This window comes from Betta splendens, chromosome 22 (assembly GCF_900634795.4).
Source record: "Betta splendens chromosome 22, fBetSpl5.4, whole genome shotgun sequence".
Taxonomy (NCBI): Eukaryota; Metazoa; Chordata; class Actinopteri; order Anabantiformes; family Osphronemidae; genus Betta; species Betta splendens.
Window position 1 is genome coordinate 7,212,568 of NC_040900.2, and position 24,941 is coordinate 7,237,508.

Below are 24,941 nucleotides of genomic sequence, written 5' to 3' on the forward strand. Positions count from 1 at the left end.
TGTGTTAATGTAATATGTTTTGACAGGTCATGAGGCAGCGATTCGGTCAATGTAATTGTCCTGAGTGTTATGTGTGCGTTGTGCGTCTGTGTTTTGTCGCTCACCCTGCTCTGACTCTGACTCCTAGGTCCAGAAGCAGCAGCATGCTCCTGGTAACCCACCTCGCACCCGCCTCCAACATCACCACTCATTCAACCAGTCACCTTCGTCTGGTAACCAGTCCAGAGCCCAGGTCGCCAAGCGAACCCAGTCGCACGGCGGCCAGATCATCACCCCCCACCTCCCCCACATCCGCATCTCCCTAGACCCCGGGGAAACCCTGGACCCGGGCCTCAAGCGGGAGATTAGTCAGCAGGTCCGAGAGTTTAGAGCCCAGGAACTCAATCAGAGGGGCCGTAGCCCAGGGCCCGTACCGGAACGCAACCAGGCTGCTGGGCCGAGTAAGGACGCCCCTAGGCACCATAGGAAGCATTCCAGTCCAGGGCCAGTCAGCCCGTCCAGTGTGGGGGCCAAACCTAGTAATCACAAAGACAAGGCCCGCGACAGGCCTCTCTCTGTCCCCAATCAGGCCACCATCCAGGATCTGTTGTCTCCAGAACCACAGCTCATGGAGCCCAAACCTCTTCCTCAGGTCCAGTGCGGACCCATCCACGCAGACAAACTGGTAATCGCTCGTCCTCGTGGCAGGTCCCACTCACCCTGCCGTAGAATAGATGTAGACGTAGAACCTGAATATAAGTGGACGAGGGGCATGAGACTATCTGTCAGCAACGAGTCCTTCATGGTGCCCTCGGACTGGAAGGCCCCTGACGTGGGCTCGAGTTACCCTTTCTCCGACTCGTTCCCTGAACACACCCTCCGGGCAGCGCTGCACCGGCGCAGGAGCTCCTTCACGCCCGTTTCCAGTGGCAACTTCCTTCAAGTCCCCGATGAAAACCAGTTGTTTTCCCCTCCTTTTAGTAAGAACCTAAGTGGGAGGTACATTCAAAATGCAATGAGAGCGAGCTCCTCGGACTGCGACCTCAGTGCTTCTGCCCCGGCGGGCGCTCTCAGGCAGGGATTGGCCGATTGCAGGCTCGCGTTTTGCCGCTCATTCGACCGCCTGCCATCCAGACCTCCCAGCACGTCCTCGTCTTGGATGGGCCTCTCCCCTCGCACCTCCACGCACACCTCCCCCTCCTACTCCCCCTTATCCTCCAGCCCGGTATCCGGCGGCCCGTTTTCCCCCACCTCCTCGTTCTTCCCCGAGCACCTCGGGTCTAGTGAATTTCCCCCACCTCCTCAGAGTCACCTGCTCCCGCCCGACCAGCCGCCCGTCCTCCCCCTTCTGCTGCCCCCCGGCTCGTCTCCTCACTGCTCCCCGTATGGCTCTCCCTTTGGATCCCAGACCCAGATTTGTGTCAGATCTGTTGGAGCGGAGTGTTAGACTGTCTTATTATATAATAAATAAATACACACACACACAACTACACCATCACCACTACAATCTGACACCCAACATTAACTGTTTGGCACGGCTTAAAACCACATTAATTTGAATTGATTCTTTAATGATTGAACTAAACATTTACTATAATTAAATTAAATTCTAAAAGTCACATTAAAGTTAAAGTTACCTCCTAAGCACATTTTCATACACATTACAAGACTGTACACTAAGGAATGTAAATACATCTATACAGAGATCACATCTATAAGTACTGTGTTTTTTATTTCTTTACTTCTTCATATAAGCACTATTATTTTTACATTCTTTTATATTTCTCCTGGGTTTGAGATCCAGAGGAGAGATGCTCATGTTGAGGGAGAGCCTAACCACCTTAGGTAGAGTAGCTAACACAAACCCTTGCCCCACTCCGTCATCATCCCACAATGCACCACTGCAAGCCCCCTCCCACACACGCCGGCTCCTGTCATCGGACCTCGGCCTCCTATCAGAACTTCCTGTCTAGGTCAGTCTAGCAGTCAGTCCGGTCCTGGCTTGGTGATGGGCGCTGGCCAAGTGGTGGAGGGGTCCTTCTAGCAAACCTGGATCCTCGTTGGATGACCTCTGTCTCCATTGGCTTCCTTTCCTCGTCTCCCTTCGTCCTTGGGTTGCTTCATGCTAATTTTAAACCTCTTTTTGCTTCCATAGATGTCATAGGTGCCTCCGTATAACTGCCTTCGTAGCAAGCGACTAACCAGTTTTGGGGAATGACACAGCACGGCATAGCTGTTCCCACCCAGGTCATAATCTTAAATAATCCTCCTAGATTACGAGCTCATGTGGAATTACAGAAAACCTCCATTGCACACGCATACCTGGGGACCATTAACACTATGCCCTGCTGAGCCACGACTCAACGCTCCACCAACCGCCGAGTGGATCATTCGCTGTGCAAAAGTGTGATCTGGGCAGCAGAGGCGGTTCCTCGGAACCGCCTCTCACTGCACAGCTCGTAATCTGATAATCTGATTACGCTGGCAGGAGGACGGTTCTGCCCTTCTTGCACACATTCAGTCCTGAGCGCCGGTGAAAGCGGCACAGGAGAGTCACACGGCTCACGCTCAGACGCTCAGATTGCTGATTGTGCTTTTAAATGTGGTGCCTGCTGGTGGAGACAGAGATATATACAGTAGATCCTGCTCCATAAGTGCGTGTGGGACGTGCACAGTACACACAAAGACAAACCTGCTCAGACAGGTTCCAGCACTTGCACTGAATCCCTCCAAGGGGTTTTAGTGCAAGTCATGATGGTTGTTGTGTGTGTGTGCGTTAAGACTGTCTGGCGGCTTGTATCGGTTTGCGTAACGAACGGAGCGTGCCGTTCGACAGTGACTGACGGTGGTGATGTGACCTGTCGCAGGTGGAGGAGCGCTCCAAGCTCAACCGGCAGAGCTCCCCGGCGCTGCCGCACAAAGTGTCCAACCGCATCTCTGACCCCTCCCTCCCTCCCCGCTCCGAGTCCTTCAGCAGCGGAGGCATGCAGCCCGCCCGCACCCCACCTGTCCACCGCTCCATCGAACCTCAGGTGTGTGTGTGTGTGTGTGTGTGTGTGTGTGTGTGTGTGTGTGTGTGTGTGTGTGTGTGTGTGTGTGTGTGTGTGTGTGTGTGTGTGTGTGTGTGTCCTTGTGACCGTTTTTACCTCACAATCACAAACCTCCTGCTTCTTGTGCCCTTTCTTTAAAGGTTAATTCCCCCATATCAGTCATGTCATCCTCTGTTTTCTCTCTCAGATTAAACTCGCCTCTTTATGTATCTTTCTTCATCTTTATCTTTTTCATGCCTTTGACCTTTAGACCTCAGTTTTTATGTCTTTCTAATCTCCCAATATAGCTTCTTTTCACCCCTCAACATGTTTCTTTGCCTTCCTTAACGCGGCGCCGTTGCCCTCACCTCACCCACAGATGGCCCACTTGGTTCCGGTGAAAACCCACTCCAGCTCCATGTCGGGCTCCCAGTCCCTGCAGGATCAGACGGGCTCGGCTCTGAGCGAGAGCGCCAGCGCTGGGTCCCCGAGGCCCGAGATGCCGCGCCAGAACTCGGACCCCACGTCTGACACCCCCGGAGCCCCGCTGTGGGTCGGCGGCAGGGAGGAGCGGGACCGGGACCGAGACAGAGACAGAGACAGAGACAGAGACAGGACTGCCTGGCTGAGAGAGGAGGATATGCCACCCAAGGTTAGAGAGGAAAATGATGATTACTGATAAATATTACTCTAATAATATGTGGGTAAACCTTCTCATGTTTTCTTCTGGGTAGCTTGAAATATGTCTTGGAATTGACCCACCATGGTGTGAAATGCGTCACTAGCAATCAAACTTGTGCCACATATTGCTAGTGTAATATTAAAATATGATGGGCGTCATTGACTAGGAAAATATTTAGGGCGTCACCATCTACAATTAAATCCGTATTATTACTGCAAAATACAGTTAAGTAACAGTGTGGTTGCTCTCTATGGGGATTAAAATGCAAGCTGCACCCTCCATAGTGACCTCCTGTCCTTGTGTGCAGATCCCCCAGAGGACCACCTCGATCTCCCCAGCCTTGGTTAGGAAGAATTCCCCCAATGGAGGAGGCCTGGGCCCTCGCACCGGTTCCCAGCTCATACGGGCCAGGTAAAACCCAAGTAGAGCTCCTGAGCCCAAAGTCCGTGACAGCACGGGCTCTTATTGTCAAGAACTGTGAAATGACTTCAAATGCGTTCTCCTCGTTGCAGTAACCCGGACCTGCGACGCTCGGAGCTCTCTCTTGATGCCATGCTGCAGAAGACCTCCTCAAACTCCTCGTCTTCCTCCTCCCCTTCATCCCAGGCAGGCTCGGCTGAGAGGAGAGGTACGAAGCAAACACAAACCCGTGGAAGCAATTGAAGCGGGCCTGACCGGGCTTCAGCGTTCTCAGAGGCTATCAGCTGTCGCAGTTCCGCTCCGATCAACCTGTCTGATGTGCCCTGTTGCTCTCAGCCTCCGGGAGAGATAGAGGAAAGGAAATGAGAGCGAGAAGGAGAGAGAGAGAGAGAGAGGTGTAGGGGAATGTGTCACAATGGCTGAAGGAATATCTAAGATATGCATGGACAACCACATTAAATATAGAAAGGCTGGCTTTTTGGAAAAATCAGTTTTTGCCGCTGTTGATTCCGTTGCTCTTGTTCTGGTAGGTCAAGTGAAGCAGGAGGGATCTCCACCAGGAGAGAGTCAGGAGGCCAAGCCCAGGCAGCAGCAGGACGAGGGCCGTGAATCCGCCAGACCCAGCAGACCTGCAGTGAGTCGCACCCCACGGACTCACAGCGCTTCCCTTCCTGGGAGTCCCCCCCCCCACACACACACACACTCTCTTTTTCTGCTGTTCATCTGGTTCTGTCTTATTTCGCTGTCCCCTTCTCTCTTTCTCCTTTCGACCTTCAGAGCTATAAGAAAGCCATAGATGAGGTCAGTGCTACACAAGTCTCCGTTCTTTGATCCCGGCTCTCCATTTATCCCGGAGCTCCTTTGTTTTTCCCCAGCACGAGAACATTACATCTGTTTCTTTTACCTCTGAAACATCGGGGGGTCAGTGTTGATGATGCATGTGTGCTTCTCAACACGTAACAGTAGCCGAGAGTGTGTGTGTGTGTGTGTGTGTGTGTGTGTGTGTGTGTGTGTGTGTGTGTGTGTGTGTGTGTGTGTGTGTGTGTGTGTGTGTGTGTGTGTGTGTGTGTGTTTACAGGTATATGCACCCATAAAAGCCAAGCACCTGAACAATCTCTTAATCTTCTTTTTTCATTTCTCTGTTTTCAACGGTTACTGGCCAGGAGGAGCTGGTAAGCCCCTCGGGTGTAACACCCCCCCCCCCCTCCCCATCTGCATGACTTGATCTGACCCGGGTTGAATGAGCAGGGAAGGGGGCACAGGCCCATTGGCATGGGGATGATTGTTAGAGGAGACACAGATAATGCTGCAGTCTGCCACTATTTCCATTTTCTGGAAAGTGCTCATCTGTGATGGAAGTTCCACTCTTCAGATAAGCACTGGGTAAAAAACATACTGTTTTCAGGGCTGGTTGTTTATGTGACAGCAAACAAGGCGTCCTCTTGTCACGATGCTCATGGCGTGTCCGACTCATTGCCCCTCTGCTCCCCTGCTCCCTGAATGTGAATTGGTCTGTGAGACGGGTGATTCAGGAGAGCTGAACTACAGTACAAGGCTTAATCCTACTTTTCACTTCTGTCCCTCTTTATAGGACTTAAGTGCTTTGGCCAAGGAGCTCAGAGAACTGAGGGTAGAGGAGGGCAGCAGGCCTCCAGTCAAGGTAGGATGGCTGCTGTGACCGAGTGTGGTCAAGGTTCATATTACAACACTGTAATGCTTAAAAAGGGTATTTTAGCTTTGGTTTCTACCTCTTTTATTTGTATTAAGGTGACGGACTACTCGTCCTCCAGCGAGGAATCTGAGAGCAGCGATGAGGACGGCGAGACAGTGGGGCACGACGGGACGGTTGCCGTTAGCGACATCCCCCGCATCATGTAAGTCGTTCCATTCGATTTATTCGCCCCGTTCCTGCTGCGCGTTTGGATTTTGTTCCTCCTCCAATTGAATCTGTCAGTGTTCGTTTGTGTGGAGACGCGCGTGTGTTCCGAATGTGCATCGTGCCAGTAGCTTGTCGGTACCGCTTTGGCAGAGATGCTTTGTAAACAGACAGTGTGTGTGTGTGTGTGTGTGTGTGTGTGTGTGTGTGTGTGTGTGTCTCAGGCCAGCGGTGCAGGGCAGCGGTGAGTCATACGGAGGGCTGACGGAGGACTCTCTGGGAGATGCCTATAATAGTTCCAAGGACGGCACTCTGGTGATGAGAGAGGTGATGAGCGTGCGCACACAGACTGCTGCTGTTTGTCTTTACGCATCAGTACATTTTTCAACTTCTCTCTCTCTCTCTGTCTTCCCAGGCAGAGGAGAGGAGGAGAGGCAGCCACTCGGAGAGCAACGGGTTCGGAAACCACGGCAACCACGGCAACCTCCCGGACCTGGTGCAGCAAAGCAACTCTCCGTCGGCCACACCCACCACGGGCCTGCAGGAGCTGAGCGACCTGGCGGAGGTCAGACGCTCACACGCTGATCTGAGCGCTGTAGCTGTGTCTGCTGGGCAGGGACTCACTCCTTCCTGTCTTACAGTTTGGCATCAGCGGGTCCAAGGCGTCCTTCACCCCGTTCGTCGATCCACGTGTCTATCAAACCTCCCCGAGTGAGAATGACAACGACAGCTCGGCGGCAGGTAACCACAACAGGAAGTGGAGTTACTGCCGGGGGGAAAACGGCTCCATCTTTATCTCCCGTTCCTTCCTGTCGTCCCCTTTTTAGCCATGTTTGCTAACGAGCTGCTGCGGCAGGAGCAGGCCAGGCTCAACGAAGCCCGGAAGATCTCCGTGGTCAACGTCAACCCCACCAACATCAGGCCCCACAGCGACACGCCGGAGATCCGCAAATACAAGAAGCGCTTCAACTCGGAGATTCTGTGCGCTGCGCTCTGGGGTGCGTCCACATTCACACCCCTGGATGAGGTCCTGCCCTGAATGCACGGGTTTGACTCAGTCGCTGCCGCTGTGTGTGCGTCGTAGGCGTGAACCTGCTGGTGGGGACGGAGAACGGGCTGATGCTGCTGGACCGCAGCGGGCAGGGCAAGGTCTACAACCTGATCACCCGGCGCCGCTTCTTACAGATGGACGTGCTGGAGGGGCTCAACGTGCTGGTCACCATCTCCGGTACCGTAGCGCTAACGCGAACGCTAGTAAACGTGGCTCAACTTGGTCCTGACTGTTTTCCTGCTCCTCTCAGGGAAGAAGAATAAATTGCGCGTCTACTACCTGTCTTGGCTGCGAAACCGAATATTACACAATGATCCGGAAGTGGAGAAGAAGCAGGGCTGGATTACAGTGGGAGAGTTGGAGGGCTGTGTTCATTATAAAGTTGGTAAGCATCAGTTTTTGTCAAATATACAAATACAAATCAAATATACTGTAATGTTTACTATGATAAATGCTGTGTGTGTGTCTCCAGTAAAATACGAGAGGATTAAGTTCCTGGTCATCGCTCTTAAGAACTCCGTGGAAATCTACGCGTGGGCTCCCAAACCCTACCACAAGTTCATGGCCTTTAAGGTAGGACAGCACCAAGCAGCTGGATGCGAGGCCCGATCCCGCACGACTAACAGGCCCGGCCCACGTTTGTGTCCCCGTCTCCCGCCTCGCAGTCTTTCACCGAGCTGCAGCACCGTCCCCAGCTGGTCGACCTGACGGTGGAGGAAGGCCAGAGGTTAAAGGTCATCTACGGCTCCAGCGTGGGCTTCCACGTGATCGACGTGGACTCCGGCAACCCCTACGACATCTACATCCCCTCACATGTGAGTGCAGGTCTTCTCCTTCTGTGCAGCAGATCAAGTTGCTCAATTAAAATTTGAAACAAGCAGCTATTTCCAAATTTCCTGTTGCCGCACAGTCCTAAGAAGTTAACGCACGCTTTGGGGCGCCCGCGTCCTCTTTGCGGCGCGTGCACTCGGCCGCGGCGCCCGGCGACGCTTGTGCGTGTTGTGTGGGGCTGAAATGAGGCGGTTCGGTCGCGGCGCCATTAATCACAGGCTCTTGCACCAACTCGGATGCAATTCCGCCAATGTCTTTGTGTGTGTAATTAGAAACCGCGAAATGCAAATGTCAGGACATGCCGTCTTCAGACTCCGTTCGTTCCGATTACACGGTTCACTAGAGCTAATGCTGTGCAGTGGGAGCCCCAGAATCAGTGTTAGTAAAGAATTCTCCTTACCTGTAATGTAATGGAATGTTCTCTCACTTTTGTCTTTCTCACCGTTCATCCATGCTTCCTCTCTCTCTCTCTCTCTCCTTTCTTGTCGACTGCTTTTCTTTTCCAGTGTGCCAAACAGACAAAGGTGACATCCTGGAATCCATCCTTAGACTAGATCAATAGATCTGTAGTAGAACCTCATAGTGGCTACACGTGTGTCCCTGTGCAGTACACTTCATTAGCGTAGACATTAATGGATGACCTAGCTAGAGACTAGTCCGTGTGAATTAATTCATCTTAGCCGCAGCAATATGAATGTGGCACAAATGAGATATTCAGTCACAATGGAGCCACATCACAAAGCAGCAGAATGTCATTATTTTTATTATCACACATATGTGTGATGCAGTAAATGAACCTTAATGTGTACACGACCCCATGGGCTAAGATAAGTTATTTCACTCCCTTGTCACTTATATGTACTGATGTGATCCCATGTTGTGCTCCTGAAGTGTACTTTGAGCCTCACCCCATAATGGAGCAGTGGGGTGGGTTTCTAAACTACGTCTACAGTAAGATCCTGCTCTTCTGCTGGTGTCTGAGTCAGAAAAGCAATGACATTTTGTGACTTGCTCATTAGAGGAGCAGGGTTTTTCAGACAACTGTGCAAAGTCTCTCATGAGCTGACGCTCCTAATATTTGGCAGCTTTGTCGCCGTGCACAAACTTGCTTTTTAGAGGATTAAAGGAGGCAGCGTGGTCCAAAAAAAAGCTGGCCAAAATGTGATAAAATTGCTGTAATATTTTAATCTAATGTAGATTAACGACGTATAAATGTAGATTTAATCAAAGCCTCTGAAACATTTGCTTGTGTGTGTGTGTGTGTGTGTGTGTGTGTGTGTGTGTGTGTGTGTGTGTGTGTGTGTGTGTGTGTGTGTGTGTGTGTGTGTGTGTGTGTGTGTTAGATACAGAGCCAGGTCACACCTCATGCCATCGTGGTGCTCCCAAAGACCGATGGGATGGAGATGCTGCTGTGCTACGAGGACGAGGGCGTCTACGTCAACACCTATGGCCGAATCACCAAGGATGTGGTGCTGCAGTGGGGAGAGATGCCTACCTCTGTCGGTATGTGCCCCCCACATGCATGTGGGCTTAGTTCATAAGAGTTTCATAGACTTCTGTATTAGAATAGTAAATAAGAAATTGAAAGGTTTTCACTTCGCTTCACTACAAATTCCAAAGTTAAAAGTTTAAGGCTTAAGAGATTTAAAGAGTGATAGGCCAGTACAGTCATTTAGTGTGTGTGTGTGTGTGTGTGTACTTATTGCATTATTGCAGCTCATAAAAGGAGCTTATCAGGGTTGATTTAAAGTTTAATTGCATTCTGAAATTGGTTTATTGCACCAGCCTCCAAAGAAGGTCTCCAGAGCTGCTTGCTGGCAAATAGAAACAAAAGGAGGAGTTTAATGTGATAAAAGTTCGGGAAAGAAAAGGGGAATGGATGTAGATGGACAATAAGAGGAGTGAGCTCCTAAAAACTGTGTCATAAACTGCTTCTCCGAAAATCAACACTAGTTTCTGGTGCTTTACTGCCCCCTGTTGGTAGACATGGGTATTGCACCGTTCAAACTGCAGCCCTTATCTCTACCGGTGATGTTTCCAAATTCTGCTCTGCATATGTGGACGCCGCTCTAATGAGATGTTAAGGTGCGGAACGGACCTGTGAAATGACTCTGCAGGGTTCAGGTGTAATGTCAGCACGCGTCCACGTGCTGCTGCTGCTGCCACACCACCGCTTTGTTGCTGATGTTGACCTTTTGACTGGAGGATTACCCAATAGGAAAATACAGTGTTGCATAATTGAATGACGAGATATTGCCAAAGCCTAAGTACTAATTAATCTACAAAATTTTGCCTGATGTGTACGTACACAAGTGAGGAAATAATCTAAATGTCATGTATCGCCTGATTCATTGTTTATTCATTGCCATTTATGCATATGTCTTTTTCCCCCAGCCTATATCCATTCTAATCAGATTATGGGATGGGGTGAAAAAGCAATAGAGATCCGCTCTGTGGAGACTGGTCACCTGGATGGAGTCTTCATGCACAAGAGAGCCCAGAGGCTCAAGTTTCTCTGTGAGCGGAATGACAAGGTACAACACTGCATGTGCTCTTTGATTTATGGTAATTAGTATTTATTGCACCGCAAGGTTTAGAGTACAATCGTAAATATTAAGACAGACCTGGCAAAACCTGGTATCTCTAATGGAGGGGTGATAATCGCAGCACTGCATCTGTGGCCAAAAATCCCCACAGAAGATGGTTAAAGACAATCAAAAAACATATTTGGGCTGCAAATTCACTTTATTAACAGTGAGGAATCTGAGATTAGTTTTATTTTTAACAGCCGCATTTTCTCTCTCTCTAGGTTTTCTTTGCATCAGTGCGTTCAGGAGGCAGCAGCCAGGTTTTCTTCATGACCCTCAACAGGAACTCTATGATGAACTGGTGATGGCTCCGCCCACAACCCGCTCTGCCTCACTGTCCCACTGGCCTGACCCCCACCCCCACCCTCCCCCACACCCACCTCGGCCCACGTCACAGATGAGCCGCATCGATCGCGGGGCCACAAGTGAACTCTTAAACCACCGGAGAGGCTCAGAGGGTGTAGAAATCAAGATAATCGTAGTGCAAATCAACACGGACGCGTCACCGCAGATGTCGGGTCGCGCAGAAGCCATTGTTACTCAGCTGACTGGCAAACCAGTGCCACTGACTTTCCAAATATTCTCCTTTTCCGTCTTTGTCTGTCTGTCGGTCTGTAGCTCTTCTTTTTTCTCCGTCTCTTCCGTGCAAACAGACCAGTGCATTCATCTGCAGAGACCCCCCCCCCCCTTTTCATCTTCTGTTTGCCCATTAGACTCCTCACCTTCCTGGTAAATGGAGTCATCACTTCTCAGTCCTGACAGTGTCCTCAATATTCCTCGTCTCCTTTTAACAATGTGTGGGCTGATGCCCTGGGACTGACGAGAGGAACGTCTAAATTCTAGATCACAATATGAATTTAAATGGGTGCTTAGGTATAAGGGAGTGCGCGGATGGCAGCAGAGGGATGACAAATCTACAGGCGGCGCCATTGATTTTCTTTCTCCTCTGTCCCTCCGCTTCCTCCTCTCGCCGCCACTTTCAGGTTCTGAGCAAACCGAATAGTGCATTTCACTGGCAGAGACTCTGCTGTCACACGAGTATGCAAAGATGATGTCTGTGTTCCCTTTAAAATGCAATCACAGGCCCTCCTCCCATCATCATCATCATCACTCTCCCCGGTCTCACTCTATAAACTCTGACGGTGCTGCATCAGATATACTGTAATATTAGATGAACAATGAGAGCATCATTCGGTTCATTCTATTTCCTTTTCTGTGTAACCGCCTGGAGTCAGTCAGTCTTCGAAGCCTGATGAAATGTACAGCACATTTGTTTCTCTGAAAACAGGAGTGTGTTTTAATGTGTGTGTGTGTGCGCGCGTGTGTGTTTGACTTGATGTTGAAGTCCCATTCAAAATAGTTTAAATCAAAGTGGGACGTTTGAATCAGTGTCCCGGAAAATGGTTCCGTAATTCTGTCTCTGTGTGTGACCTTTGACCTCAATGCGATCAAAGCAACATTGAGTGTGTTTCCATGCAGATCGATGCTTTTATCTTCTTAGTATGGAGCTTAAGTTGGTGTATGCGGACACCAGGCATTTAAAATAGGCAATATTATATTTTTGAGTCATTCCTTTCTTTTTTTCTTAACACAATAATGTCCTGGCTACTCGTGAACGCAGCCATGTTGCTGGAGGAGACCCGACGTCTGCATCAGAAGCGCTGAACCGCAACCTGAGCACGACCTCAGCATCAGCAGGACGCGGCTGCTCTCTCTCTCAATACTGTGCGCATGTGAAAGCACTCACCGCTGAAAGCCGTGGTGTTTTGTTTTGTCTTTTTAATTGTGCTCCTCTAGTCGGGTCTCCTGTGTTCGGCTCCTAACTGTTTGTACAGTGCCTAGCATGATGTAAGCAAAACTAAAAACGGAGGCCAAAAGACCATCACTCACGTTACGATTAATCATTTTTATCGCCTCTTTACACCAAGTTTTTTTGTGTTATTATCTAACCTTAACACATCGCTGATGTTACTTGTCTCTTCTAACAGAGATGAATATTAACAGTTTGATTTATTCTTTGAAAGGAGTTTTGAGGAATGGAGTGATAAAAAGTCCAACTATTGAAAACAGCTCAATCAATTGAATTCATAACACTACGAGGCCGTGCAGCTGAATCCGCTCCTGGGGGAAGTTGGGTACTTTTTGCTTATGGCTTATGGGTAACAGGCTTGAGGAAGCACAAACAACTCCCCAGTAATGTAATAATCATTATTTTCTGTTAAATTATTCAAAGTTTTATATTTTCAAGGACTTTTTACAAAGATAGCAATAAAGCTGAGCTGCAGAAACCACTGTCTTCCCTGTGTGTGAATGGGGCATTATAACTGTAACTGTTTGTCCGTGGGGGAAATCGCGTCCTGTTGGAAAAAGTGCGACGGTTGAGACCCTCCTTTCAAAGATCAAACCACTGTATTCTTTTTTTTTTTGCTGTTTATCTCCTGTTTTCTTTATTTTAAAAAGAGCATTACTAATGTCCTGCTTTGGGATTTATTTTTGTTTTGTAAAAGAGATGCTGTAAGAGAGAAATAAAAGAAACTAGAGCATTATCTTTCCTCGCCGGCTGCGTTTTTATCTTGTGTGTTTGGTCATTTGTACGGTGGCCCTCAGACTTTGCTCACCCAGTATATCATTAACACGTGTGTGCGTGTGCGTGTAAGACAGTGGAGGAGAAAAGTGACAGACCACAGTGTCCAGAAGTTTAAATCTGAACACCAACATCTACTTATTGGTGTAGAGTTTTTATTATTATTATTAGAAATTATATATTATGTTTAATTTCTATTATTTGCATCCTGTCTGTAAGATAATGTGCTTTTGATCTTTGTACAATAATGTGCACGTGTGTGTGCCTATCTTTGTGCATGCTGTTTGCCAATTAGTGAGTGTTCACTGCATGATCGACCAACCAGCTTCATTGATCATTACCAGGCTCCTGGCTGTCGCACTGGACACAGCATGGACTCGGGAAAGGTGAGTTACTTTTCCCAGGGAAATGGATCTAAATAAAATGCTGATGGAATGATGGAAGAACAAACGTCCATGTGCTATACTTTTGCACGGACAGGACTCTTCTGTTGTCGCTAAACTAAGACTTGGGAGATTCGCACTGACGCTGATAGAAGCGCTCGGTATTCAGGTTGACAGCTGTTCATTAGTGGCTCAGAGTTTAATAATTTTACTGAGGAGATGGTCACAAATTAACATGGTTTCACTACAAGAGTGTAAACGCTGGAACCACTGAGCATTGCAATAATACAAGAACCACCAGATGCAATGAAATGATGAATGCATGTATTTTCTTTTATACACTACTGTTCAAAGGTTTGTCCTTATTTTTGACAGAAATGCACTTTCCTTTGCAATGAACGATTCAGAAATACACTGTTTACATCACTAATGTGGTAAATGACTATTCTAGCTGCAAATGTCTGATTTTTGCTGCAATATTTACTGTCACTGCAGTGTAGTAATGGTACAATGCGTCTGCTCATTGCGTCAGAAGGCCCAGATTACCTCGACAAATTTACATCCAGAATGCCAAAGCCCTGCAATGCTGTAATTGCTGCAAATGGAGGGTTCCTTGACGAGAACAAAGTTTGAGGATTAAAAAAATTATTATTTTTAATACAAGTCATTATTTTTAACCTTTTCAATGAGACTATATTTTCTATTCATTTTACAACTCATGCTGGTAAATAAAAGTGTGACTTTTAACGGAAAACACAAAATTGTCTGGGTGACCCCATTTTAAACAATAGTGTATATGTGAGGATCTCTGGGTGGTTGCTTGCACCGACTTGTGCATAAACTCCATATTTGAGAGCTTGCAGTGCATGCACACAAATAAAGCTGAGCACCTTTTGCTTCTGCAGCAGCTGACGGGGACTCTGGCCCTTGCTGTGTTCACAGCCGCCCTGGGGTCCCTGCAGTACGGCTACAGCCTCGGCGTCATCAACGCACCCCAAAAGGTACTGTAGGTGCCGCTGCACCCCCCGTCCCCTCCACAGGCTGCGTCTATGAAACTGTATGTGGGGATAAAGTACATGCCGCAGTCGGACTTCTCGCCTCAGAGCCCCTGCGCTTTCCGCTGTGTCAGCAGTTTACACCTGCTTGAACAACGAACGTCGACGCAGCAGTTGCTTCAGCTCCTGCTGGAGGTGTTGCATGAATGTGCATCTGAGTTTTTGAGGTGCTGTTGTCTTGTTCGGTTGCAACATTGGACTTTATATCACTGGCCCAAAGCCTGACTCAATGTGCAAATATAACATCTCTGCACTCTCATAAATACCTTATGCATTTTCCCTGTTGAGGATGAGTAAACGTGTCTGCAGGTCATTGAAACGCATTATGGCCACTCTCTGGGCGTGTGGACAGAAAGGGCCGCGGTGGCGTTGCACAACAGCACCGACCGAGAGGCTCCGGAGGCGGGGAAGCACCCGGCCGTGGTCATGTACTGGTCACTGTCGGTGGCCATCTTCTCCATCGGGGGCATGCTCTCGTCCTTCCTGGTGGGATTCATAGGAGACCTGAGGGGCAGGTGAGCAGGGGAGAACGGGAAGATGCAGACAGCACACGTACTGTATGAATGTACTGTATGTATGTGTCTGCATCTCCCTCTCTTTCTGTCTTTCAGGGTGAAGGGCATGCTGATGATCAATTTTCTGGCTGTAGTTGCCGGGCTGCTCATGGGTCTTTGCAAGTTGTGGAAGCCTCACATCATGGTCATCTCGGGCCGCGCTGTTATGGGCTTTTACTGCGGTAAAGCCAAATGCTACCATGCTGCAGGAGTCATGTGGATGCTGATCATGCTGAAATCTCATTGGTTCATATTTAAAACACAAGAACTTTGAGCGTCTACGTGTGTGTTCCAGGGCTGACCTCCGGCCTGGTGCCCATGTACATCGGGGAGATCGCGCCCAAGGCGTACCGCGGCGCTCTGGGCACCTTACATCAGCTGGCCATCGTCGTAGGCATTCTCATCAGCCAGGTGCGGTGCGGTGCACACCAACCGCGGCCTCTCTGCCCATTGACCTGCCTGTGCTCAGCTGTTCCTCTCTGCCCGTTGACCTGCCTGTGCTCAGCTGTTCCTCTCTGCCCATTGACCTGCCTGTGCTCAGCTGTTCCTCTCTGCCCATTGACCTGCCTGTGCTCAGCTCTTCCTCTCTGCCCGTTGACCTGCCTGTGCTCAGCTCTTCCTCTCTGCCCGTTGACCTGCCTGTGCTCAGCTCTTCCTCTCTGCCCGTTGACCTGCCTGTGCTCAGCTGTTCCTCTCTGCCCGTTGACCTGCCTGTGCTCAGCTGTTCCTCTCTGCCCATTGACCTGCCTGTGCTCAGCTGTTCCTCTCTGCCCGTTGACCTGCCTGTGCTCAGCTCTTCCTCTCTGCCTGGACACAGGTTCTAGGCTTGGACTTCGTGCTCGGCAACGACGCCATGTGGCCCCTGCTGCTGGGCCTGTCCGGGGCCCCCGCCATACTGCAGACGCTGCTGCTGCCCCTGTGCCCCGAGAGCCCGCGCTACCTGTACATTGTGCTGCGCAAGGAGCAGGAGGCCAGAAACAGTAAGGAGGAGCCGACGGGTTTGTTAAATGAGGATCAGATGAGTGATTCATAAAGACGCTCCTCTCCTCTGGGTTCTGTCACAGGCCTGTACCGCCTGAAGGGGGCGTACGACGCCACTGCTGATATAGAGGAGATGAGGAGAGAGAAAGAGGAGGCAGACAAGAAGGCAAAGATCTCCATCCTTTCGCTGGTAGGTCTCTGTTACACACTAACCATGAGCGAGGAGGCGGCGCCCTGTTGCCTAGCGACAGTCATCACCTGATGATGCCCCCCTCCCACAGATCTGCTCCCCTGTGTACAGACGGCAGCTGACGGTCGCCCTCATGCTGCACTTGGCCCAGCAGTTTTCAGGCATCAACGGGGTGAGTGGCAACTTAAGTCATCTCCGCCCCCTCTCACAATAAGACGCAGCTCATCTCAGAATATCCGTCTCCTAGATTTTTTACTACTCCACGTCCATCTTCGCTCTGGCTGGCGTGGCCCAGCCGGTTTACGCCACCATCGGAGTCGGAGTCATTAACACCGTCTTCACTTTGGTGTCGGTGAGTCCTCACACACAGGCAGACACGTGACCTCTGGCGTATATACAGTAGCAGCGGGCCCTGACGTGAGCCGGCTGCTGGTTTCAGGTTGCGCTGGTGGACAGGGCCGGCAGACGCACGCTGATTCTGGCCGGTCTGACGGGGATGTGCTGCTGTGCGGTCACCATGACAGTGGGCCTCAAGTTCCAGGTTGGTTCGCTATTCAATCAGTCGCGTGCCGACTGACCGCCCCCGTTTCCACCCGCTTCGTGTGCTTTGCCCTCAGAACGTCTACGCGTGGATGAGCTACGTGAGCATGTCGTCCATCTTCCTCTTCGTGAGCTTCTTTGAGATCGGACCGGGTCCCATCCCGTGGTTCCTAGTGGCCGAACTGTTCAGCCAGGGGCCTCGGCCCGCAGCCATCGCACTCGCTGGCTGCTGCAACTGGACCAGCAACTTCATCATAGGCATGACCTTCCCATATATACAGGTACATGGAGCAGTGCAACCTGAGCTTGTGATGCGTGTCAGACTCCGTCCCTCCTGACTCGTCCGCCTGCGTTTTGTTTTTGCAGGCATTGCTGGACGTGTACGTGTTTGTCCTGTTCGCCGTGCTGCTTCTCTGCTTCATTGTGTTTACGTACTTTCGGGTCCCTGAGACTAAAGGTAAATCAATTGAGGAGATCGCTGCCGTCTTTCAAAAGGGAAAGAACAATTTGGAAGAGGCTCCTGAAGACGATACGGAGCTGGAGCAGCTCAAAATGTCCACTGATGCCTGAAACTGCAATTACTGGATCGTGCTTGTGTAGTAATTTTTTATGTAAAGTTGTGTCTGTCTGTATTTTAAATGTGTTTGTGTACAGTTAACCTTGTCAGTGTTGTAATGATTACCTGATGGCTTTTGGACCAGTGTGGTTCTTGCGCAAGAAAAGATAACATTTTTTCTTGTCAACACTAGTGTTACTCAAAAACAAATACTGCAGTGTGATATCATGTTATTATATAAGGTGGTATAATACATCACAGTAGAAAATGTATGGCAGTATTGCTGTATTATGGATAGAGCAAGTTTATTGTATATGAAAACAGGTGCTTCTGCTCTTTAACTTAGTTAAGGAGTCAAATTAAGAGATGATGAAGACCAAAAACAGAGCTAATAAGAACTTGAATGTTAAACTCACCTCAGCAGGAGCCAAAATCACAACACAAAAGCAAATTTATGTCAGTAACACCACGAGTTACAGTGTGTTCACGCTGTACTGTGTTCACAGCCTCTTCAGTGCTGCCCCCTAGAGGCCAAAGGGTTACCTCGGTCGCTAGTAAATAATGCATTTAGAAAAGTATAAGTAATAAAATAAAACAGTATTTATATTTACACTATAAACAATAAAAATTCCTCTGCTATTAATTTGTGTTTCTGTTTCTTATATTTTGCATATATTATTCCGCCCAAACACTGATCAGCCATGATATGTTTAATGGTTTAACGTCATGTTGGACAGCTGTCATGAGCATCACGAACACCACCTCAGCAGACAGGGAACATTGTTTGTGCACTATTCGAATTTGAGAAAAATAATTGTTAGTGTTGTCATGTGTTGTCGCTCGTCTCTTTGCTTTACCTCCATCCTCGTCCTACCTCCATCCTGCTGCCACTGACACAGTACCTGCCACCTCCCGCCCATCCTGCGCTATCAAACTTCTACGCATGCGCACTGACGCTTTCTCTCGAGTGGCAGACGCGAGGGAAGCGACTGTAAGTTCGTCCAGCTGAACCGAAGGTAAATTGGCGGTTTGGCTTGTGCATGCTTTGGCGAGAGACTCTGTCTCTAACGTCAATAAGGTGACTGATTAAAAGAAGTTAGCACGCTGCTCCAGCTAGCATTAGCATCGGTGTTCTAAGTCGGCTAGCACTGACAGAAACACGTCTTCAATCTGAAGCTAGCCTAACGTTAGCGCGTGTAGCTGCCTAATTCTTAAACAGCTAGCTAGTCAACATCTCTCTAACTTCTAACTGCGTCGTTTAGATTTGTTTGTAAGGTCAACAGAGAGATAAGGCAGCTAACGCTTTAAGCTAGTTAAAATTGCCCCAGTCACTGTGTCGCGTGAGTTGCTCATTCAACGCATTAGCAGCTAATGCTAACGTCAGCTGTTAGCTTAAGCTAGTGTTAGTTGTGGTAGCGTCGTCGTGGCTATTTGCACGCCTGTGATAAGATGCCGAAGAAAGGGCAGCAATCTGCCGGCTAGAAACGTAAAGTTTAAGCGTGCGGATGCTTTTGTTAGAACAGACAAACGTTTAAGTTGACCCGTATGGAACAGAGAATTAAGTGCACCTGGAAGTTGAGTCATGGCATCTGGACTGGTTTCCAGATACCATGACTCAACTTCACCCAGTTCCCTGGGTTTCTTTACAGTGTTGGACTTTTCTTTTTTGTGAGTTTAACAAAAAAATCTTTATCAAAATTCCTCTTATTCCTCTTTTTATGCATTGATGCCACATTCATCCTTATAAGCAAATCTAGGGTAAGCACCAGTTTATTTTCTTTTTTAGTGGAACATAGAAGAGCCATTTCTCCGTCATGGCAGATGAGGATTTTACCACTGCTGATTCTGGGGCGTCTGCAACGTACCCCATGCAATGCTCTGCTCTGAGGAAGAACGGCTTTGTCATGCTGAAGGGACGTCCCTGTAAGATCGTTGACATGTCTACCTCCAAGACTGGCAAGCATGGGCATGCCAAGGTAAAACCACCACCTTGTCCATTTTGCGTGTTTCTAAGCTTGGTCTTTCCCCGTTTCGGGAGTGAGTCTAAATGTTTTATTTTTGTAGGTTCACCTCGTTGGACTTGACATCTTTACACAGAAGAAGTTTGAAGATATCTGTCCATCCACCCACAACATGGATGTTCCAAATGTAACAAGGAAGGACTACCAGGTCAGGCATCCCTGTTAAAACTTCACCTTTGTTGTAGATTCTAACAAATATTTAATTGTTTTGATTTTAATGTTTTAGAATATTTGACAAAGTAATAAGATGTGGATTCCCAGCTACTCAATGGGTGTGGCACATGTCAAATCTTAGCTGTCCTATTTCGTTTTGAGCAAATACATAGAATAACTGGCTGAACAGGCCAGACCTGAAAGACCTGTTTTATCACTGTAATTCCTAATAAAACATTTAAATGATGATATTGCCCAATGATACTTTTAGGTCATTGATGTCTCCGATGGCTTCTTGTCCCTGATGGATGACAATGGAGACACCAGGGAGGACCTCAGAGTGCCAGAAGGAGACCTGGGTAAAGAAATCGAAAAGAAGTTCAATAATGGAGAGCAATTTATGGTGAGTTTCTGTGACCTGGAGACTGTAGGAAGTGGGTAAAATTATCATTTTTTAATCTTAAATGTGTGAAATTCGGCCAAATAAAAGGATCATATGTTTGTGCATAACCCAATTGATTTGTGTTAATTGGTCCCATTTCAGGTGTCTGTGCTGAAAGCTTTAGATGAAGAGCATGTCATTGGCACCAAGGCCATGACTTCTTAAAAAGTGCATGACCTTGCTGGAGACCTCACACTCCTATCCTTGGTTATGGTTTGAAGCTTCACCAAAGCTCCCGACCTTCTCGCCACACCTCCACCAGTTTCTCTACTGGTCAGCTGAAGTCCGGAAACGGGAACAGGTCATCTCCTTCAACCCTGTACCCCAGGCTCAGGGCAGATTGACGCTCTCTTATTCATGTAACCTTTCTACATACTGATGCTATTCCAGGAATTCTTGACTATATTCTGGGCTTTTGTTTGTTGTAATACATTCCTAGTCTCCCATTCCTTAATGACATTAAGTTTTTGAGTAAAATTGGTTTTTAATTATGAGGCTGAAGATTTTTGTTATTGTGAGCAAAAGAAACTAAAACCTGCTTTATCCTTTTTAAGTTTTGACCAGATGTTGAATTTGTATCTGAACTGGCTCACTTTCCATCAACCTTCAGTTCTCATTAGTTACAACAAATGCATTCTATAACTATGTACTCAGAACTTTAACTGTGGATGTTGCAGCATTGTTTTGCATCTAACCAGGTGGTAAAGGTAGCGTTGCAACCAGGGACCTTGGCTGTCTAACCCTGCTGCGCAGCCTGGATCGGGTGGGTTGCTTGGCATATTTCTTTCACGTATTCTTTTGAAGCTTTGCTTTCTCTTGAGGCCTTTTTATGAACTGAAAAATATCTAGAAATGCTTTTCAAAGAACAAAACACTGATAATTTGTACTTGTAAAAGTGGATTTCTGTACAGCGATATATTGGATATGTAACAGAATTGACTAAACTGGTAGAATACTGATTCTCATTTCCTATGGTTATCTCAACATGTGGTGGTTTGCATAATGAAGAGTAAGTAATGCACAGTAATTCTGACTGGGAGATACACAGTGACAAAATTCAGTTAATATGGAAACATTTAGTTTCAGTGTTTGGTTTTATATTTCCACTTGTGATGTCTATTCAAACAGTGTTAAATATATGATTCAAGTATGTTTCTGTTCTATTTTGTTTAAGGCAAAAGTATTTTTTTTTTTGTTTTTTATTTTGAGGTATTTCCATTTGGAAAATGCTCCAAACAGACGGAAGAAAAATCGTATATAGGCTTTTATTATCTTAAAATAGGTTAGACATTTAGTTAAAAAGCGTTATTTACTTATTTTTTGCAGTAGTAGCGATGCTGTAGAGGTCACTTCTAGGAATATATTGAACAAGTTTTGTTGAGGGGAAACATCGATGCCCAAAAATAACACAGGAGTATTTAAGCAATAATTTGGGTTAAGGGTCAAAGGACCGTTGTTAGTTTGTAGATACTTAAAACGTTCAACTAAGATGGTTGTTCAGCATTATTTTGCAAAGCCCCAGGTAAGCAGTGTTTATGGTTGATTGCTATGAACACAGCATGTGTTTTTGTGAGCCCTTTAGTAATGGCAGGAAACTAGCATGTGTTGACTTGCACTGCATTAACGTAGTGGCTGTACAACCTGCTTTACGTGCAGGTAGTTGGCTTTGTCCCCTACCTCCTAAACATAAATAAATAATAGCCCTATTTTAGTAATGGATGTGAAGCACAGCAGCCTTTTTCCCCTGTTTGGACTGATGGTACAAAGAAGAAGCCAGTCTTTCAAGCGTGCACGTTAAGGAATACCAATGACAAGTATCTGTTCCAATGAGGACCTTTTTGTAGATTTTAGTCAACAAGACTGCATTAATAGTTTTTTCCCCCCAACTCATGAACTTTTCTTTTGTTAAAAGCTTGAGGTTTGTTGCCACATTCTGATGAAATCGGGTTTCAGCAGCAGAGATGCCTCAGTGTCTTACACAGTTTAAGAAGTGTTTACGTGTTGTTCATGGCATCAGGGTACTAAACAATAATGATTAGATTAATTCCTGTAAACGAACAGATTGTTACTTTGACATTCGATACCATTACAGTAAATTTGCTTTGTTTTCAAGTGTCCTTTGTACATTGGAAGCTGGTCTGTTATGTTGTTTCAGTACAGCTGAAGTATTTGTGCTTCCAAACACCAAAGTCATCTGCTGGATGTTAAGTTATGTTTTACATTAATTTGTACTTCATTAGCTTTTGGTTAGTTTGTGTTTATTAACTGCAGTGATACTAGTAGCTCTTCATTTCACCATTTACTTGTGGTGTGAAACAGCAGCACTCCGGATTGTTTGCAAGGACCAAACTTTGAAAATCTCATTGTATTTGCTTTATTAGCAAACAGCATGTAAGCGGATCAAAAAAACACTACCTACCTTCCTTCCTTCCTTTTTTGTGTGTGGGGACAGTTGAGCTGTCAGACTTTCTGTTGCTAATAGGGACACATTTAAGACGTGCTTTTGACCTTTACATGTATATTTCCATGCATCTTACAACTTTAGCCTCACTTTTATTATTCGTGGAGTTAATTGGCTGTAACAAATATGGCAAAGCGACCTCTTGTATGCAAATTAATGGATAAACATTGCAGAGTTATGTTATTTAAGATTGATATATGCCACTGTGCCTATCAACATGTGCCTGAGTTAATTTCTAAGATACTTCATCCTTTTATACTTTTGCATTTCCTCAATCTTTTCGTGTCTCTTCTCTAGCTGGATATGTAGCAGTAGTAATACGTCCTGTCAACAGTTGTGCATAAAGGTTTGTCTCGCATGCAGATGGGGAACAGGACTGACCTGTGATTTTGTTTGAGGAGTCACCCTCCATTGCCTCTGACTAACGCCGGGATCAGAGTCTGCCGGGGATAAATCTGTGACTGATGTCTGTTGTGAGGGCAGATCTTGTCAGGGCTCCAAACAGAACATTGTGTCAGTGATGATGGTGAGATTATCATGCGCTTTTGCTTTGATTCATTTTCCTCAAAAACTTGGTCTGTTGTGTTGGTCCATGTTAAATGTTTTTTTTTTCCATGTTTGGCACTTCTTCACAATCTTCAAATCAAATATTGTCATAGAACTGTGTAGTACTTGTAGTGTATGTCTATACTCTATATGCATGTGTATGTTAGGCGAAGAGCTTCAGGGTGTTTTTCTATCTTGGTCTCTTCTCTGAAATGAGCCATCATAGGCAAAAATGTCAGCTTTATCCTCATCTGGAACATAAAGATGCACACGCTCCTGTCTTTGCTTTTCCAATTCATGTGTTGCGACTGTCTTTAACAATCACAAGTGTCTATTTTGTCTACAGAATAAAAACAAAGTTTTTTTGGGCTGCAGAAAATGTGTCACAACTCGTTTTCTACATAGTGGAGGATGCTTCACTCCAGGTCATTGCGTTGTTTTTACCTTTTAAAGACGATATAACTTAAGCACCTCAGAGTTAGTTCTGACAGTTTGTTCAAAACGTGTACAGTTATTCCTGCAGTTTTATTAAAAACCTATGTAAACGTCATGCACTGGCTTACCTCATTCATTTGCCTGGTGCATTCAGATGTTCTGGACTTGAAATAAAGAATAACATGAATTTGGTTGGACTGAACTTGTGGAGTGTATTTACTGACGCAGTAGGTGGCAGCAAAGCACCAATTTAAAATCAGTTGACTAGTTTATTTCACAGATCAGTGATGAACCAGTTGTCTCATTACTCTGAACTGTGGCAAGACAGTGTGTTGTTTCGAGTCTATAGATCATTAATAACTTTTTATCACTGACTTTATATGCTGATTTAAAAAAAATAAAGCTTTGCCTGAAACTCTGATCACTATACATGAGACAATCCTTGGAAATGCCAAGTCATTAAGGCCTCTCCATGCAGTCAGATCCCCCCGGTGCTGCTTTTCGAGGCTTGGTGTGTGGATCAAACGTAGGGAGACTGGCAGAGGCTTTATAAGCCGCTCCACACTGCTCCAAACCCGTTTATCCAGACGTGGAAACAGCTGGATTCCTGCCTGGCGGTTGGCGGAGATGAGCTTGTTTGGAACGACTAGAGACGTGGTTGGTTTCAGGGTAGAGGGTCTGTGGCGAGGGTTCATACATGGGGGCAGGTAGCGGTGGAGGTGGGCTGTGTCAAGACACAGTGTGAGAGAGCGAATAGATCAAAGCTTCCGTGAGCTACTAGGTGTGTGACGCATGTGTGCGCATCTGTAGGAAGCCACTTTTCCAGCCTCCTGTCGTGTCGAAGAGCAGAGGTCGAAGCCATCAGTTTCCCGCTGAACTGCATAGATTCACTAATTAGCGGCTGTGTAAACAGGATGATGTCATGTCTGTGTACGCGTCGGCAGCCGCGAGGTTGCGTGTCTGTCCGTGAAGATCGGGGCCGTTATTGGATCCAGATTCAGAGGTGAGGAGAATGGAGAGAAGGAGCACTTCATCCTCAGCCTTGGCCGAGGATTTGCAGCCGTGGAGGACGGGAGCAGGCGCTTTCTTCTCCTTTCATGTGCTCAATCCCTCAGAGAGGAGCAGCGAGGTCTCAGTGTGTACAGAGTGGAGGTAGATCAGATCCAAGCGCTACTGAATTCATGGTGTGTGTGTGAGTGTGTGTTGGGGGGTCTGTTTCATCTATTTGTTCAATGTTGACTATTCATATTGAAACAGATTTATAGGCTGCGCATTGACATCAGTAGCAGCTTGCTCATGGATAATTAACCAGTGTACATCACAAATGAGGAGGAGGATGTTCTGTTTGTGCACAGCTCTGTGACTAAGTGCAGGGGAGTGTTCTGTTCTGCACGTGTGTTTCTTTAAGGCGGCGGCTCTCAGCATGCGCTTTTTATCTTGACTGTACAGTCACTCGGCCTGGAATCTCATAGGTAAAGAAATATACATTCAGGCACATTACAGTTTTTCTTGTCTTTTTGAAATTCATAGGTAGTTCATAACTCGTTTCTCTTTGTAAAACGTATGTAACCTGCATTAAATGAG

General features: G+C 47.1%; 3 protein-coding genes across 16 annotated transcripts in view; all 3 read left to right on the forward strand.

The window, feature by feature from the left end:
* tnika (TRAF2 and NCK interacting kinase a) overlaps nt 1-13,002 on the forward strand; it is a 36,801-nt gene extending 23,799 nt beyond the window's left edge. For 2 of the 13 annotated variants that reach the window (XM_029139922.3, XM_055505827.1), the window contains 21 exons: nt 128-664; nt 2,847-3,011; nt 3,388-3,660; nt 3,998-4,101; nt 4,203-4,318; nt 4,641-4,744; nt 4,888-4,911; nt 5,702-5,770; nt 5,878-5,984; nt 6,211-6,313; nt 6,402-6,551; nt 6,628-6,727; nt 6,814-6,984; nt 7,071-7,214; nt 7,288-7,422; nt 7,510-7,610; nt 7,703-7,852; nt 8,375-8,392; nt 9,212-9,371; nt 10,263-10,402; nt 10,678-13,002. In XM_029139922.3, the coding sequence (XP_028995755.1) occupies nt 128-664; nt 2,847-3,011; nt 3,388-3,660; nt 3,998-4,101; nt 4,203-4,318; nt 4,641-4,744; nt 4,888-4,911; nt 5,702-5,770; nt 5,878-5,984; nt 6,211-6,313; nt 6,402-6,551; nt 6,628-6,727; nt 6,814-6,984; nt 7,071-7,214; nt 7,288-7,422; nt 7,510-7,610; nt 7,703-7,852; nt 8,375-8,392; nt 9,212-9,371; nt 10,263-10,402; nt 10,678-10,761 (2,955 nt within the window). In that variant the 3' untranslated portion in view covers nt 10,762-13,002. Of the gene's footprint in view, nt 1-127; nt 665-2,846; nt 3,012-3,387; nt 3,661-3,997; nt 4,102-4,202; nt 4,319-4,640; nt 4,745-4,887; nt 4,912-5,188; nt 5,283-5,701; nt 5,771-5,877; nt 5,985-6,210; nt 6,314-6,401; nt 6,552-6,627; nt 6,728-6,813; nt 6,985-7,070; nt 7,215-7,287; nt 7,423-7,509; nt 7,611-7,702; nt 7,853-8,374; nt 8,393-9,211; nt 9,372-10,262; nt 10,403-10,677 lie in introns of those variants that run through there. The other 11 variants (XM_029139929.3, XM_055505828.1, XM_029139931.3 and 8 more) reach the window with 8 other exon arrangements.
* A 146-nt stretch (nt 13,003-13,148) lies between these two features.
* Nucleotides 13,149-17,942, forward strand: slc2a2 (solute carrier family 2 member 2). The gene is made up of 12 exons (XM_029139938.3): nt 13,149-13,426; nt 14,329-14,424; nt 14,788-14,993; nt 15,090-15,214; nt 15,328-15,443; nt 15,850-16,012; nt 16,097-16,203; nt 16,295-16,375; nt 16,451-16,555; nt 16,643-16,744; nt 16,821-17,024; nt 17,110-17,942. The coding sequence occupies exons 1-12, from the start codon at nt 13,412-13,414 to the stop codon at nt 17,311-17,313; spliced, it is 1,524 nt and encodes a 507-aa protein (XP_028995771.1). The 5' UTR covers nt 13,149-13,411; the 3' UTR covers nt 17,314-17,942.
* A 223-nt stretch (nt 17,943-18,165) lies between these two features.
* Nucleotides 18,166-23,554, forward strand: LOC114848613 (eukaryotic translation initiation factor 5A-1-like). 2 transcript variants are annotated; one of them, XM_029139260.3, is made up of 5 exons: nt 18,166-18,315; nt 19,086-19,275; nt 19,364-19,468; nt 19,745-19,876; nt 20,018-23,554. In XM_029139260.3, exons 2-5 carry the CDS (start codon nt 19,114-19,116, stop codon nt 20,078-20,080), a joined length of 462 nt encoding a protein of 153 aa, XP_028995093.1. In that variant the 5' UTR covers nt 18,166-18,315; nt 19,086-19,113; the 3' UTR covers nt 20,081-23,554. The 2 variants fall into 2 exon arrangements, with proteins under 2 accessions (XP_028995093.1, XP_028995094.1); XM_029139261.3 differs by having other exon boundaries at nt 18,245-18,377.
* Nucleotides 23,555-24,941: the final 1,387 nt, after the last annotated feature.

What these genes read in the sequence shown, in the direction of transcription:
- slc2a2 (XM_029139938.3), top strand. An exon ending in TAGGCATTCTCATCAGCCAG is followed by an intron (nt 15,444 to 15,849) that starts GTGCGGTGCGGT and finishes GCCTGGACACAG; the next exon opens with GTTCTAGGCTTGGACTTCGT. An exon ending in CAGTGGGCCTCAAGTTCCAG is followed by an intron (nt 16,745 to 16,820) that starts GTTGGTTCGCTA and finishes CTTTGCCCTCAG; the next exon opens with AACGTCTACGCGTGGATGAG.
- LOC114848613 (XM_029139260.3), top strand. Translation starts at nt 19,114, where the DNA reads ATGGCAGATGAGGATTTTACCACTGCTGATTCTGGGGCGTCTGCAACG. An exon ending in GCAAGCATGGGCATGCCAAG is followed by an intron (nt 19,276 to 19,363) that starts GTAAAACCACCA and finishes TTATTTTTGTAG; the next exon opens with GTTCACCTCGTTGGACTTGA. An exon ending in ATAATGGAGAGCAATTTATG is followed by an intron (nt 19,877 to 20,017) that starts GTGAGTTTCTGT and finishes GTCCCATTTCAG; the next exon opens with GTGTCTGTGCTGAAAGCTTT.